This window comes from Palaemon carinicauda, chromosome 6 (assembly GCF_036898095.1).
Source record: "Palaemon carinicauda isolate YSFRI2023 chromosome 6, ASM3689809v2, whole genome shotgun sequence".
Taxonomy (NCBI): domain Eukaryota; kingdom Metazoa; phylum Arthropoda; class Malacostraca; order Decapoda; family Palaemonidae; genus Palaemon; species Palaemon carinicauda.
Genome location: NC_090730.1, coordinates 165,690,132 through 165,704,523, shown reverse-complemented (window position 1 = coordinate 165,704,523; position 14,392 = coordinate 165,690,132). Strand labels below are relative to the sequence as shown.

General features: G+C 38.6%; 1 protein-coding gene across 2 annotated transcripts in view; it reads left to right on the top strand.

Moving 5' to 3' along the window:
- Nucleotides 1-14,392, top strand: part of plx (PTB_TBC1D1_like and TBC domain-containing protein plx) — a 106,410-nt gene that overhangs the window by 43,267 nt on the left and 48,751 nt on the right. For both annotated transcript variants that reach the window (XM_068375643.1, XM_068375644.1), the window contains exons 12-16: nucleotides 7,100-7,216; nucleotides 8,679-8,889; nucleotides 9,780-9,918; nucleotides 12,073-12,335; nucleotides 13,190-13,320. In XM_068375643.1, coding sequence (XP_068231744.1) covers nucleotides 7,100-7,216; nucleotides 8,679-8,889; nucleotides 9,780-9,918; nucleotides 12,073-12,335; nucleotides 13,190-13,320 — 861 coding nt within the window. The remainder of the gene's footprint in view (nucleotides 1-7,099; nucleotides 7,217-8,678; nucleotides 8,890-9,779; nucleotides 9,919-12,072; nucleotides 12,336-13,189; nucleotides 13,321-14,392) is intronic.

The window sequence follows — 14,392 nt, the reverse complement described above, 5'->3', positions numbered from 1 at the left end:
AGAGAGAGAATTTTCACGGTGTCACGTTGCAGTAAGAGTAAACCGTTTCTAGCGTTTTGTTCATTCTTTCTTAGCTTAATGGTTTTAATTCTAATAAAGGAACTTTTTATTTGGGAAATCTTTCAGTTTTTTTCCTTTAACAATAATATGTTTTAACGATATATATGATTGGGCTCTTCTCTCAGGTTCTAAGTCAAGAGAGAGAGAGAGAGATAGAGACGGAGGGAGAGAGAGGAGGATAAACGTTTCGTTCAAGCGAGTAACGTTGTTATCGTTTTTGCTCTTCTCCCTAGTCTCTTTAGGGGAAGAAGGTAAACGTTTATAGAGTTTTATTCTTGTTCTCAAGCTTTATGCGGTGAGAGATTTTAAACGTAGTTTATTTGATCTAGTGTTTAGTCTCTTTCCAGCCACTGAATTATTTATCTTTCATTAGATTTTTCTGTTACATTGTAATTCTGTTTTCGCAATTACTAACTTTTAAGGAAGGATAGAATTGCGTGTTTCAGGTACAAACCACTTAAAGTTTCGAGTTCAGTGAAATAAGTGCAAACAGAAAATCAAAAGTGATAAGTGATAAGCGCAAAGTGTTACAGTGTTGCGTTCGAGGGTTCGTCTGTTCGTGCCAGTTGTTCGCCTAGTCTGGGACCTCTTACAAGCTCCCAAGCCCAGGGGAGAAGTAATGTCGAAGGACTTATGGGTTCAGCAGGCCTTGATCGACGAACAGACGTTTTCCCTCCGTGGTTTCGGGTGTATCTACACACGTTGCCGACGTGATCACCCCACCCACACAAAGACGAGAGAGCCCTTTTATTCCTCGTCTTCGGAAGAGGTTTCTCGCAGAAACCATGGACCAAATCTTGCAGCTTTTAAGTGCAAGTCGGTCCCTTCCGCACAAGTCCAACTCCTAGGTGTAGCCATTAGCCCTGGGTCAGTTCGGACTTGCTGCAGTACGACAACTGCACACCTCCCAGAGAGGCAAGGTGGTATCGCAACAAGCAGTAGCTCCGTCTGTTGCCGCACCAGCTGTTTTAGACCCTCAGTCTCAACGGACAGTAGCTCCGTTTGTTGTTGTCTTTCTTAAACTCTAGTGGTCTATGCTGCAGACAATGCAGTCTCAGCTTGCGGTGTTGATGCAGGAGTTTCAGGCAGAGAAGGTTAATACACCTCCTCCTGCGAACGCTCCTCCTCCTCTGCGCAGTACAATCTGCCAGACGTATGAGGTTGAGGTTCCTCAAGCTACCTCCATGCGTGAGCTGCCGCGTTGGGAGTTGCCAGATACCAGCGCTGTGCAGCAACCTCCACTTTCCTTGAGGCAGGAGCCTCTTACCACGCAGCAACCTCCTCAACAATGGGGGCAGGAGCCTTATGCCTTACAACCTCCTCTACCCTTGAGGCAGGAGTATCTTGCATTACAACCACCCTCGAGGCAGCAACCTCTTGAGGTATGACAACCTCTACCATCCTTGAGGCAGCCACCTCAACTCTCGCAGCAACCACCTCCACTTTCCTCGTGGCGAGAACCTCAACTCTCGAGGCAAGCACCTCAAGAACCTCAACTCGTGAGTCAAGAGCCTCTCTCTGCGCAGCCACCTCAACCCTTGAGGCAAGCGCAACTCTTGACAGTGCTGCCAGGTCAAGTTGGACAAATTACCTTAGATTCGTCCACGAAATTACCCCATTTTCATCAAAATTTCCCTAGATAATTTTTTATTTGTATATAATACAATAACACTGATTCCTACAACCTTTTTGTCTTCAAGAGACAGGTTTATCACTTCTTAAAGGGTTGACTTTCCGCTAGCAGCTATCTATCTCAGTTTTTGAGCCGTGGGCTATATGAAAGCCAAGAGCTTATCCCATCAGCTTACTACTTAAAAAAAAAAAAAAAAAAAAAAAAAAACATTAAATGGAACAATCAATAATACTCACTTGTATTCTTTTTTTTTAGTGTTTTATTAATAAATTTATATTCTAATTTCATTAGAAGGGGCTAGTGTTCGATCCCAAGTATGAGGTAGAAATTTATTTCTATTTGAACACGATGTTGTGTTGATATTTATCCATATTGACTCATTAGAGGTAATTTGAATGAATTACTACCAATTGTGTCACGTGGTGGCCCGGGGAAATCTGGTAAAACTCTCTGGTAAAGAGACTGATGTCTCACCAGGTAAATCCTCGGACAGCTAGATTAGTGTCAGGTTCAGATTTCTTTTAAGCAGCATGAGCCTCATCCCATGCAGCATGAGCCTCATCCCATGCAGCATAAGCCACACGCCATGCAACATGCTCTGCTTACCTTACAGCATGCTCTACATACAGCATGCTCTGCATACAGCATGCTCTGCATACCTTACCGCATGCTTCTCAGTCACACATCTTTGGTTGTTTCCAACTCACTAGACTGTCAAGCAGTTTCATAACGTTGCCTTCTAGTCTGCTGCTTTTGCACCAGTGAAACCCTCACTGAGAGAACTTAGTTTTTCTCGGATATGGTTCCTGTAGATGAGAAAGTGCTATTCTCCCTCCTTCTGATATTCCCTTGAGGACTCTGTCATTTGGAGAGGAGCCTTTAGCTGCGTAGCCTCCTATGGACTCTTATTTAAGCATAACATGCTTCCAGGGAAGGTAATGGTTCCACTTCAGTCGCTAACCCCGTCTGTTACCACACCTGCTCCCATAGACCTTGAGCTGTGTTGCAAGACATGCAGTCCAAGCTTAGTCCTTGTTAGAGGATTTTTTGTTTACGGAGTCAGTGTGTCACTGGGAAGACGTTCAACAACCAGCAGAAGTGACTTGTTGTGACGCAGTGCGGCAACCTCAGCAACCCGATAAGGAGTTGTCTGTACGACCCAGACAGTCTAGACAGCTTCGGGTTGTCACTGTACTTCCTCGCTTCCCCATGGTTGACAGTTCACAGACTGTGCAGCAGTACCATGATCTTGTGTCCGGCTCCGTCAGACGACTGGCTTTTAAGAGCTCCCACAAGTCGTCGCTGTCTGGAGATTCTCAGATGGACTATGGATCTGACCAAGGAACTGGGCCTCCTGGTCAATTTTGAGGAGTCCCAGCTCGTCCCATCCCAGACCATTGTCTACCTGGGTATGGATCTTCAGAGTCGAGCTTTTCGGGCTTTTCCGTCGGCCCTAAGGATCTTCCAAGCCCTAGAATGCATCCAGAGCATGCTGAGAAGGAACCGATGCTCAGTCAGGTAGTGGATGAGTCTAACAGGGACACTTTCATCGCTGGCCCTGTTCATCGTGTTAGGGAGACTCCTCCTCCGCCCCCTTCAATATCATCTAGCTGCTCACTGGATAAAGGACATGACGCTAGAGACGGTCTCAGTTCCTGTTTCCGAAGAGAGGAGGCCTACTCTCGCGTGGTGTAAGAACAGCTTTCTTCTCAAGGAAGTCTGCCTTTGGCTGTTCAGAAACCCGACCGCCGTCTCCTCTCGGACGCATCAGACACGGGCTGGGGTGCGACTTTGGACGGACAGGAATGCTCGGGAACATGGAATCAGGAGCAAAGGACACTTCACATCAATTGCAAGGAGTTGTTGGCGGTTCATCTGGCCTTGATAAACTTCAAGTCCCTCCAGCTTAACAAGGTGGTGGAGGTGGACTCTGACAACACCACAGCCTTGGCTTACATCTCCAAGCAGGGAGGGACTCATTCGTGGAAGTTGTTCTAGATCGCAAGGGACCTCCTCATCTGGTCAAAGATCGAAAGCTCACGCTGGTAACGAGGTTCATTCAGGGCGATATGAATGTCATGGCAGATCGCCTCAGCCGGAAGGGTCAGGTCATCCCCACAGAGTGGACCCTTCACAAGAATGTTTGCAGCAGACTTTGGGCCCTGTGGGGTCAGCCAACCATAGATCTGTTCGCTACCTCGATAACCTAGAGACTCCCGTTGTATTGTTCTCCGATTCCAGACCCAGCAGCAGTTCACGTGGATGCTTTTCTGCTGGATTGGTCCCATCTCGACCTGTATGCATTCCCGCCGTTCAAGATTGTCAACAGGGTACTTCAGAAGTTCTCCTCTCGCAAAGGGACACGGCTGACGTTGGTTGGCTCCGCTCTGGCCCGCGAGAGAATGGTTCATAGAGGTACTACAATGGCTGGTCGACATTCCCAGGACTCTTCCTCTAGGAGTGAACCTTCTACGTCAACCTCACGTAAAGAAGGTACACCCAAACCTCCACGCTCTTCGTCTGACTGCCTTCAGACTTTCGAAAGACTCTCAAGAGCTAGGGGCTTTTCGAAGGAGGCAGCCAGAGCGATTGCCAGAGCAAGGAGAACATCCACTCTCAGAGTCTATCAGTCTCAAGGGGAAGTCTTCCGAAGCTGGTACAAGGCCAATGCAGTTTCCTCAACCAGTACCACTGTAACCCAGATTGCTGACTTCCTGTTACATCTAAGGAACGTAAGATCCCTTTCAGCTCCTACGATCAAGGGTTACAGAAGTATGTTGGCAGCGGTTTTCCGCCACAGAGGCTTGGATCTTTCCACCAACAAAGATCTACAGGACCTCCCTAGGTCTTTTGAGACCTCAAAGGAACGTCGGTTGTCCACTCCAGGCTGGAATCTAGACGTGGTCCTAAGGTTCCTTATGTCATCAAGATTTGAACCTCTCCAATCAGCCTCTTTTTAGGACCTCACATTAAAAACTCTTTTCCTCGTGTGCTTGACAACAGCTAAAAGAGTAAGTGAGATCCACGCCTTCAGCAGGAACATAGTTTTCACATCTGAAACGGCTACATGTTCCTTGCAGCTCGGTTTTTGCTAAAACGAGCTTCCTTCACGTCCTTGGCCTAAGTCGTTCGAGATCCCAAGCCTGTCCAACTTGGTGGGGAATGAACTGGAGAGAGTACTTTGCCCAGTTAGAGCTCTTAGGTACTATCTAAAAAGGTCTTAACCTTTACGAGGACAATCAGAAGCCTTATGGTGTGCTATCAAGAAGCCTTCTTTTCCAAGGTCTAAGAACTCAGTTTCTTACTATTCAGGCTTCTGATTAGGGAAGCACATTCTCATCTGAAGGAAGAAGACCTTGCTTTGCTGAAGGTAAGGACACATGAGGTGAGAGCTGTGGCTACTTCAGTGGCCTTCAAACAGAACCGTTCTCTGCAGAGTGTTATGGATGCAACCTATTGGAGAAGCAAGTCAGTGTTCGCATCATTCTATCTCAAAGATGTCCAGTCTCTTTACGAGTACTGCTACACCCTGGGACCATTCGTAGCAACGAATGCAGTAGTAGGCGGGGGCCCAGCCACTACATTCCCATAATCCCATAACCTTTTAACCTTTCTCTTGAATACTTTTTATGGGTTGTACGGTCGGCTAAGAAGCCTTCCACATCCTTGTTGATTTGGCGGGTGGTCAATTCTTTCTTGAGAAGCGCCGAGGTTAAAGGTTGTGATGAGGTCCTTTAGTATGGGTTGCAGCCCTTGATACTTCAGCACCTTAGAGTTGTTCAGCCTCCTAAGAGGAACGCTGCGCTCAGTAAGGAAGACGAACTTATTAAAGGCAGAGTAATGGTTCAAGTCGACTTCCTTACCAGGTACTTATAATTTCATTGTTATTTTGAATAACTGATAATATGAAATACGGGATACTTAGCTTCTTGATATACATGTACACTGGTTTTCACCCACCTCCCTGGGTGTGAATCAGCTACATGATTATCGGGTAAGATTAATATTGAAAAATGTTATTTTCATTAGTAAAATAAATTTTTGAATATACTTACCCGATAATCATGATTTAATCGACCCACCCTTCCTCCCCATAGAGAACCAGTGGACCGAGGAAAAATTGAGGTGGTGTCAACAAGAAGTACTGCAGTACCTGGCCACAGGTGGCGCTGGTGAGTACACCCCCCTCTTGTATAGCGATCGCTGGCGTATCCCTTCCGTAGAATTCTGTCGGGCAACGGAGTTGACAGCTACATGATTATCGGGTAAGTATATTCAAAAATTTATTTTACTAATGAAAATAACATTTTTTCTTGAAAGCCTTAATATCTTCAATTATTCGGATGTCTCGTGGGAGCTTATTTCATAGTCTTGGGGCTGCATTTTTAAAGGCTCTAGAGCATACAGTAGACATGTATCTAGGTTCTAAGAGCTTGAAACTGTCTGTAACCTGTTAAAAGTTGTGGTTCCAAATCTTCTTGCAAAGTTAGGCCTTTCTCTATTAGATAATTATATATCTAGCCTCAAGATTTTGGCAGTGTAGGATAATTGGTAATTGCAAACCAGTAGTTTAAGCTGCTGTTGTCTGTTCCACTCATTTCTGTATCAAGTTTTAAGTAGAGTTTTCATGAAATGTAATTTTTTTAAAAGTCATCATAAAAATCCTGGTTGTTCCAACACCTTACCTTGAACTAGTTTCTTAGGAGTTACCTGGAACCTCCTCTCAACTGACCAGAGTTTTGTGTAGTTTACCCTACTTCCGTTTAAAAATCCTGGTTTTCATGTATTGTTCATAAAAATCTAATGTATTTTAACATTTTATTTGGGCCTATAGCTTACCTAAGATTTTTTAGTACTTCTGGTACTTACTACATTGATGATAATATTCATCCAGTCAAGTTCATATTTTAGTATGATTCTGTTAGGAATTTACATACAAACTGAGTTCAGTGGTTACTGTAATTATTTTATTATTTTGCCCTATTGCTGCTGGATGTACTTGTCTCCAAGGACAGTTTCCCATATAATGTAACGCTGTCTAACCTTCCCCATCTTACTACTGTTCTATATTTGTAAATTACCTTCAAAACATTACTCAAATACTTTCCTCGAACTTATTGATACTAGATTCTAATTCTTGATCTACTAAGTCAGGGAGGAGCCTTATTTCCTAACCGTTTTATGACATAATCTAAAACACTGAACACCTCTAATCTATCTTTTGTTTTAGATTGTGTGGAATGCGTCTGGAAGTGATATTTGCAATGGGCCACATTTTCGTCTCATGAGAGTTTGAAGTATCTGCATTTACTTAGTTGTACCTCTGTTTGGGGGAAACAAAAATTTTTTTTTTTAGCTTTTTTTAAGAATTTGATTTGCTTGTTCACATTACCTAACTTTTTCCAGGTCTAAGTAAAGCCTTTGCTGCTTTGCACGAAGCACAAGTGAAAGAACGACAGAGTAACTTACTCTGTGATCATTGCCCAATGAGATGGTTTAGTCAGCTTTGCGCTGAAGTTGAAGGTAAGCTACTAATTTCTAGTTTTCATTATTACTGTTTTTTACTACTTGAGTTGCAGTGACCTGTAAAATGTACAAGAATGGTTTGTTTATTTCTCTTTTAATCCCTCTATTTACACACAATGTTAATAACAACAAAGTCCTTCATCTGAACAAATGAAAAAGAGGAGAAATTGTCTTCTTTACCACATCATATTGTCTCCCTACCCTCGGTACTCAAGAGTAGAAAGCGAGGTAGCAGATAACAATAATTACCTTGTGTTTAACACAAAAAAATTAGTCAGGCAGAATTAAGTGAAAAAGGACTTGCCTTTTCCTTACTTTGTTGTTGAAAAATACTGTAATTTCATAAGAATCATTGTAATGTACAAAATGAAACTACTGTAGTCTAATCCTACACTTGACTTAGCCCTATGTTGGTAGCAATAAAAATAAACACTGGCTCCTTGACGAAGAAATAACACCCTGACCTCTTGTAGAGATAGGAGGATAACAGACCCCTATATTATACTACTGTATTGAAGATGTGATATTGCTGCTGTCCACAATTCAGTTAAATTGACACAGTGTGTATCTTACTAATCTTGGCGATTGGCATATTATATAGCCAGTGTCCTAGTATATATAGGAAAGGAAGGGTGGCAAAGAGATTATCTTTTATTTTATAAAGTTGTGATTGGAAGAAGTATGAAAATAATTGATTTTTAGTATTAAAGACCTGTTATTGCTTATGAAAATTAAGAAAAATATGCCAAAAAAAGTTATGAAGCTCTAGAGATGGAAGTGGTAATTTTCTTTGGATGGTCTCTACCCTTGTGGTACATGGCATTAACCATTCCCTGCTTCCTCCATGCTAGATGTCAAAATATTTTTTTTGTAGATTTGGGATATTTTTTCTTTACAAATAAAAACTGAAAAAGAATTAAAATAGAAGGTGACTTAGCTACGAACAAATTTATGTTCTGTATGTTCTTTTTCACAATAGAAATTTAGGAGCTCTTTCATGCTTTGCAGTGTTATAGTTATCTTTTCTCGTCTGAAATGAGGGTAAGTTATAATAATCATCTAATTGCATAGGTGAAAATAAACTATTGGTAAATAAAGGATAAAAGAAATATTCTTAGGTTACAAATAAAGTATGAAGCTGCATCACCTTAAAGATGAAGGTAGTCTTCACCCCTGTGATTCTTGCCTTAGACCTGGGTATCCCCCCAAACTTACATAGTGATAACTGTTTTTGCCTGTCTACTTCACAAGAAATTCAGCATCCTGATAATTTTGTAAACACAAATTGGTCTAATTATAAATAATGAGTTAGTGAGATAATTACTAATTAGCTTCCTATACATATTTGGTTTTATTTTTGTTTCTATAGAATTAATTGGGTTTTATTGTTGTATTTTAAAGACGTGAGTTTTTGGTATCCAAGCCAGATATTCTGATATATATTTTATATTTTTATCAGGTTTACCTGCTTCTAAGGCTCACATGAATATCATGAAACAGTTAACGACCTTACCGGAAGATGACAGGACGATGTTGATTGCTAAGTACGAAGGTGCTGAAACCTCAGATGTTCAGACTCAAAATAACATACTAATGATGCTTCTCCGTGCGCACTTTGAATGTAAACAGGCATCTCACTCGCACACTGCTTTACCTGGAGGTGGTGTAAAGTAAGTGCAGGTCTCTAAATTTACTGTTCCCTCACTATTGATCTGATATATTTCATGTATTGCATATGAAATGTATCAGGTCAAAGAATGCATTATTTGGAAGGGGACATTGCAGAATTTCTTTTGCTTTTAATTTTAGTACAGTACAGTAATGGTTTTGGCTCTTAAGCTCAAGGCACTTAAATTTCTGAAGGAAAGTTGCATTATTTGCTTTCCCTTTTGTCATCATTATGTATTGAGTTATTGTCATATATATTGGTAGCTTTGGTATTTTTTGTTCTATTTGCCATTTTAGTACAGCACATACATTTACGTGATCATCTCTAGCATTGGTTTTGATTGTATAGATAAGACCTTTGTTAGATTATTATTAATACAGTACCCATTTTGATATCTGCATCATCCACTAAAGACTTGAAGTAAAGTGTCCTTATGTTTCATATTTTTTTATTTAGAAAGAAATTATTTTTCTATCTGAAAGAAATTGATAAGATTGTCGTAAGCCAGTGGTTTTAATGTAATTTTTCAGTTTAGAGTATAAAAATTTTTTGTCCATTGTCTGGTCCATCTTATTGAAAATATATAGGTGTGTATGGTGGAGAAATAGTTTATTTTTATAAAAGCAGAATTGTTTTAATACTACTCATTCATGTGAGTGTCTCAGTGGATATGATTTTGTGACGTTGCTAATGTTTAGCAAAGTTCCAGAATTGTAGTGTACAGTATTTTACCATATAAAAGATTTTCAATAAGTGTTGTACTGTATTTTGATTTGTAGTTTTGAGTATTTGAATGAGAATTCAACATCGATTTTGTTTAGTTTTTTAGAATTATTTTACATGGCTAAATTTTCTGCAAGATTTTTTATAGCATTATTTTTTTTTTTTCAGGCCAGATTTTCAGATTGGCACTAACTTAGAATCCTCTTTACGACGAGCAAAGAAAAGTTTGACTACATCCTTTAATCAGCTTTTAAAGAGAGAGGGACGTGATAGTGACAGTTTAGAAAAGGATATTGCGCCTATAGAGGTATGCATTATAATTTTTACGTCATAAGTTTTTTTATCGTTCACTATGTATTTTAGACTTAGGGATGCACAGATGACATAAAGCCTTGTTATAATGTATGGTTAAATCTTGAACATCTGGCTGGGAAGATTTGAGCTACAATTTTAACGTAAGTCCAATGTTCAATATACTTCCCTAATTTCATGCAACTTCTCTAGCGGTAGGGGGTTGGAGAGGTGTAGGGGTGAAGGGAAGATAGTCGTAGTAGGGGATTTTGATAAAGGAGAGGTCTAACTGGTGAGGGACCTATGGTTGGGGTTCTATCACGCCCCAGTAACTATACCGACACTCATTGAGTGAGCGAGCTGGGTTAATTCCTGGCATTCCATGCATTCCTTTTTTTCTATGGTATATTTAGCAATATTTATGCCTTAGAAATGGTGCTTTAAGGAGCATTTCACTGGGCGACACAGGTCGAGCCCAGAAATAGATTTTTCCTTCCTCAAAATCCCTTTTTGAGAACTTCATTATGTAATTTTTGATGCACAAACAAAATTAATTCTCTCAAAAGTCATGAACAAGATTCATGGTTATTCCTCTTTCATTTAATGGGTCCGGCCGGAAAGCCAATATATGGGGGTATGGGACGGAAAACTCAAAATCCTAAAAAAATTCACAGATCTTCGTATGCCAATGGAGAATGCGTATACAAAATATATTGTCAAAACTCCTCTTACTTTCATAGTTACAGGGTAATTAGTAAAAGTACCGTATTTAATGTTTAAATTATGATGAAGAAACTCAAACTATTTTGCATAAAATTGTACACTATGTAACGAGAATTTTTTTTTTCTAGTTTGTCACAAAATGGCTGTACCAGTTTAGAAGCTTATATACTATGCATAACTTCTTATATTAAAAACAAAACTTTTAAACTTACCATCACTTGATAGAAAACCAATCCTATTATCTTGTTCAAGATTCCAATTAGGCTATCTTAAATCTTACAGAAAGGAAATGTGTCAGTTAGAATTAGGTTTTATTGTCTTTCAAGAATATTAGATACTTAACTAAAAAAAATATGCTAGTATTCCCATATGTCACATTATAAACTTCCATAGGGGATTATGTAAAACTTGAAAAATATTAGTGCTAGATATAGATTTTAATATAATTCATTTAATTGATTTGTTAAAGAGAAAAGGGTGTATTGCATCTGTGGTGTGACCGTTATTGAAAATATTTTAGGGAATAGTTTATTTGTTTGTTTTGATGTGTGTAGAAGAATTTGCTCTGTTGGTCTTCTTGACAGTATTTTTGGCCCCCTAGAATAAATTGTAGAAGCTAGAGGATAGTAAAATACAAAGTCCAGTTTGAATAGAGGGAGAGTAATAAGAGCAACTTTTATATGAAGAGACCATAATTAATATGGAAGGCATCATAATTTACTATGGATCTAACTTTTTTTAGTACAGTATACCCCCATTAATAAAATTTTGCCTTACAGTCCTTCTGAGCTACAAAATCATAGTTGCACCAATTTGCTTGCTCTTTGCGGTCTCACACTGTCAATCTTTTGAATTTCATCAGGGAAGGCCTTGCAATTAAGCTCTTGTTTAGAAGTTCTTGTTACTTAAGGGACAGTTTTTACTTGAGAGCAAAAAGTAACACAGGCTTAGTTATTCTTTAATAGCTGTGTGTTGATGCCATTTCCTCTACCCTAATAGATATTGCTATGATCTTTCACTTTCTTGCGTTGGAGTTCTCTTGCTTGAGCGTACACTCGGGCACACTATTCTATCTTATTTCTCTTCCTCTTGTTTTGGTAAAGTTTTTACAGTTTATATAGAAAATATTTATTTTAATGTTGTTACTATTCTTGAAATATTTTATTTTTCCTTGCTTCCTTTTCTCACTGGGCTACATTCCCTGTTGGAGCCCCTGAGCTTATAGCATCCTGCTTTTCTAATTAGGGCTGTAGCTTAGCAAGTAATAATAATATTCTCGACTTCAACTGGACACAGTTTCTATTCATTTAACTGTGATATCTATCCATCAGTACAGTAGTCTTTTTTATGATAATTATTCATAATTTTAATTTTTCAGAACTTGACTGTCAGTTTAGCTGCGCACATACATTAAAGCTGTTCTATGCTTCCATTTTATCTCTAATAGGAGCAGCCGCCTACTACACAGTCTAACGCAGCTCCTGAGAAGTCACATATAAATCCCATGCCAAGTCATAGTAAAGTCCACTTGGAGGGCCTTAGTGATTCCCCTCTCGGTCATCGTCCAAGGTCTTCAACTGTGAGTTCCTCGGGCGGGGATTCCATGAGACGGGAGTTTCTAGCGAAGCGTGCTGCTGCCAAGCAAAAAGCGCCTGAGCCTAAGACATCTCTTCCAAGTCAAAATTCTCCACTTAGTTCTAAAAGAAATATGTAAGTTTTTTCGTTTGAGATTTGTTTTGCAATAAACTAGAATTAGAACTGAAGTAATAAAGATAAACCTGCTGTTATACATACAGTCTTGTACATATATTTCTAAAATACAGCAATTATAAAAGGTTTAAATTATATATATTACTATGAAATTTAGGGCTTTTTAGAAGTACATATTTAATATACTCACTCTTAGACCGATTTTAGGTGAGGTATGTTAGTTTTAAAACATATTTTGTGAGATATATAAGTTTTGAAACATTTTTTGTATGCAGTTTTTTCTTAATGGAGACAGGATGTGAGATAAAGCATGTTTACAAATGAGAGGATGTAAAAGGTGAAATAGCTGGAATTATGCAAAGTCTCGTCCTTGACATCCTTCTTTATATTTTATAGGAATTGACAATTGCTGTGCTGTTTATATGAAATTTATACTTTTATTTTGTGACAAAAGAAAGTTATAATCCTTTTTAATAGTGTATTTCTATATATGTGAAAAATATTTTTATCTAAATTTTGGTTATCTTTTTAAATAGATTAACCCATTATCATTTGTAAAATTAAACCCAACAGAAGAATAATTGTAGGATTTCTTTCTATGTGTTTATGTAAGGTAAATTGATAAGACTCACTGTGAGAGTTCTGGTGAATGAGTGAGGTTGTATTACGCAATAAAGGTGTTTTTATCTCCACAGGATGGGGATTTACAAGAGTGGCTTCCTCTACTGTTCTTGAAAGAGACAGTTTGAGCGTGAGAGTGACAACACAAGTTGGGATATTAAGTGTTACATATATTTTTTGTGAACAGACACCATGCCTGATATTGCTTTTTTTCTTCAAAATGCTCTTTTCAGTTTTATGAAAGTTGGTTCGCCAACCTCACGTGTCTCAGCCGAAGACGAGGTGAATGAAGGGAAAGTTAATAAGTCTACCTCGTTTCGGCATGCCATTCTCCAGAGGGTAGTTTCACCCAACAAACAGTCAGGTGAGTTTTTTTCTTTACTAAAACTTTGGTGTGAAGTTTTTAGTGTCTTTTAATAGCCTTTATTTTTACTTTGTCTTCACCCCGTAACTTACTGTATAGGCTGCGTTTTCTTTTAAAGAATTTGTTCTGCTGGTATCAGTTATTCTTGTTTGCATATTACCTCTGGCTCTTCCATGCTTTGACATTTATTATTTGCTTTATGTTTTCTTCTATACTGTACTTCATAAGCAATTTTTCTGCATATTTTATGTTTGTCCATTTATTTCCTTTTGGTTCCTGATTTGTCTCAGCTTGTTTTCTACTATATCTTACTTTACTTATCTGTTGTAGCTGAACATGTGCTCAGATTTTCATGAGTACAATTGGTACATGGTTCAAACGATTTAGAGAGGAATATGAGGCTCTTCATTTTACTTTTATTTCAAAGGGGAGGTGTAGTTTTCATTCATATCACTGCTAGCTTATTTATTGACATATTCTATGTGTTGTGGGAAACTTGCGAGAAATAAATTAAGAACCTTTTATTTTGGATAATTTTTCTAAACATTGAACCATCCAATAATTACTCCTCACACTTGCAGCAGGACTCTTCAGTTCTCTTATTGGAAGTGAATAATATTATACAGTAATATCTCACTTATTGCTGCTAATGTAGCTAGAGAGGTAAATCATTATTATTATTATTATTATTATTATTATTATTATTATTATTATTATTATTATTATAACTACTATTAGCTAAGCTACAACCATAGTTGGAAAAGCTGGATGCTATAAGCCAAAGGCCTCCAACAGGCAAAATATCCCGTTGAGGAAACAAAATAAATAAACTATATGAGAATGAATATAGAATATATTAAGATTAGTAACGTTAAAATAGATGAAGAGAGACTTATTTCAGCCTTTTTAACATAAAAGTAGAAGTAATAGCAGTTATTCTACCCTTAGCATATGTTAGCTTAATTTAAATCTTAGCAAACCTGAGTCTAACTTTGCAATTTACCTAGCATACATTATGTAAATACTATTTATACTAAGTCCCAATAGGGGCCAGTGTCTTCAGTGGTACTCT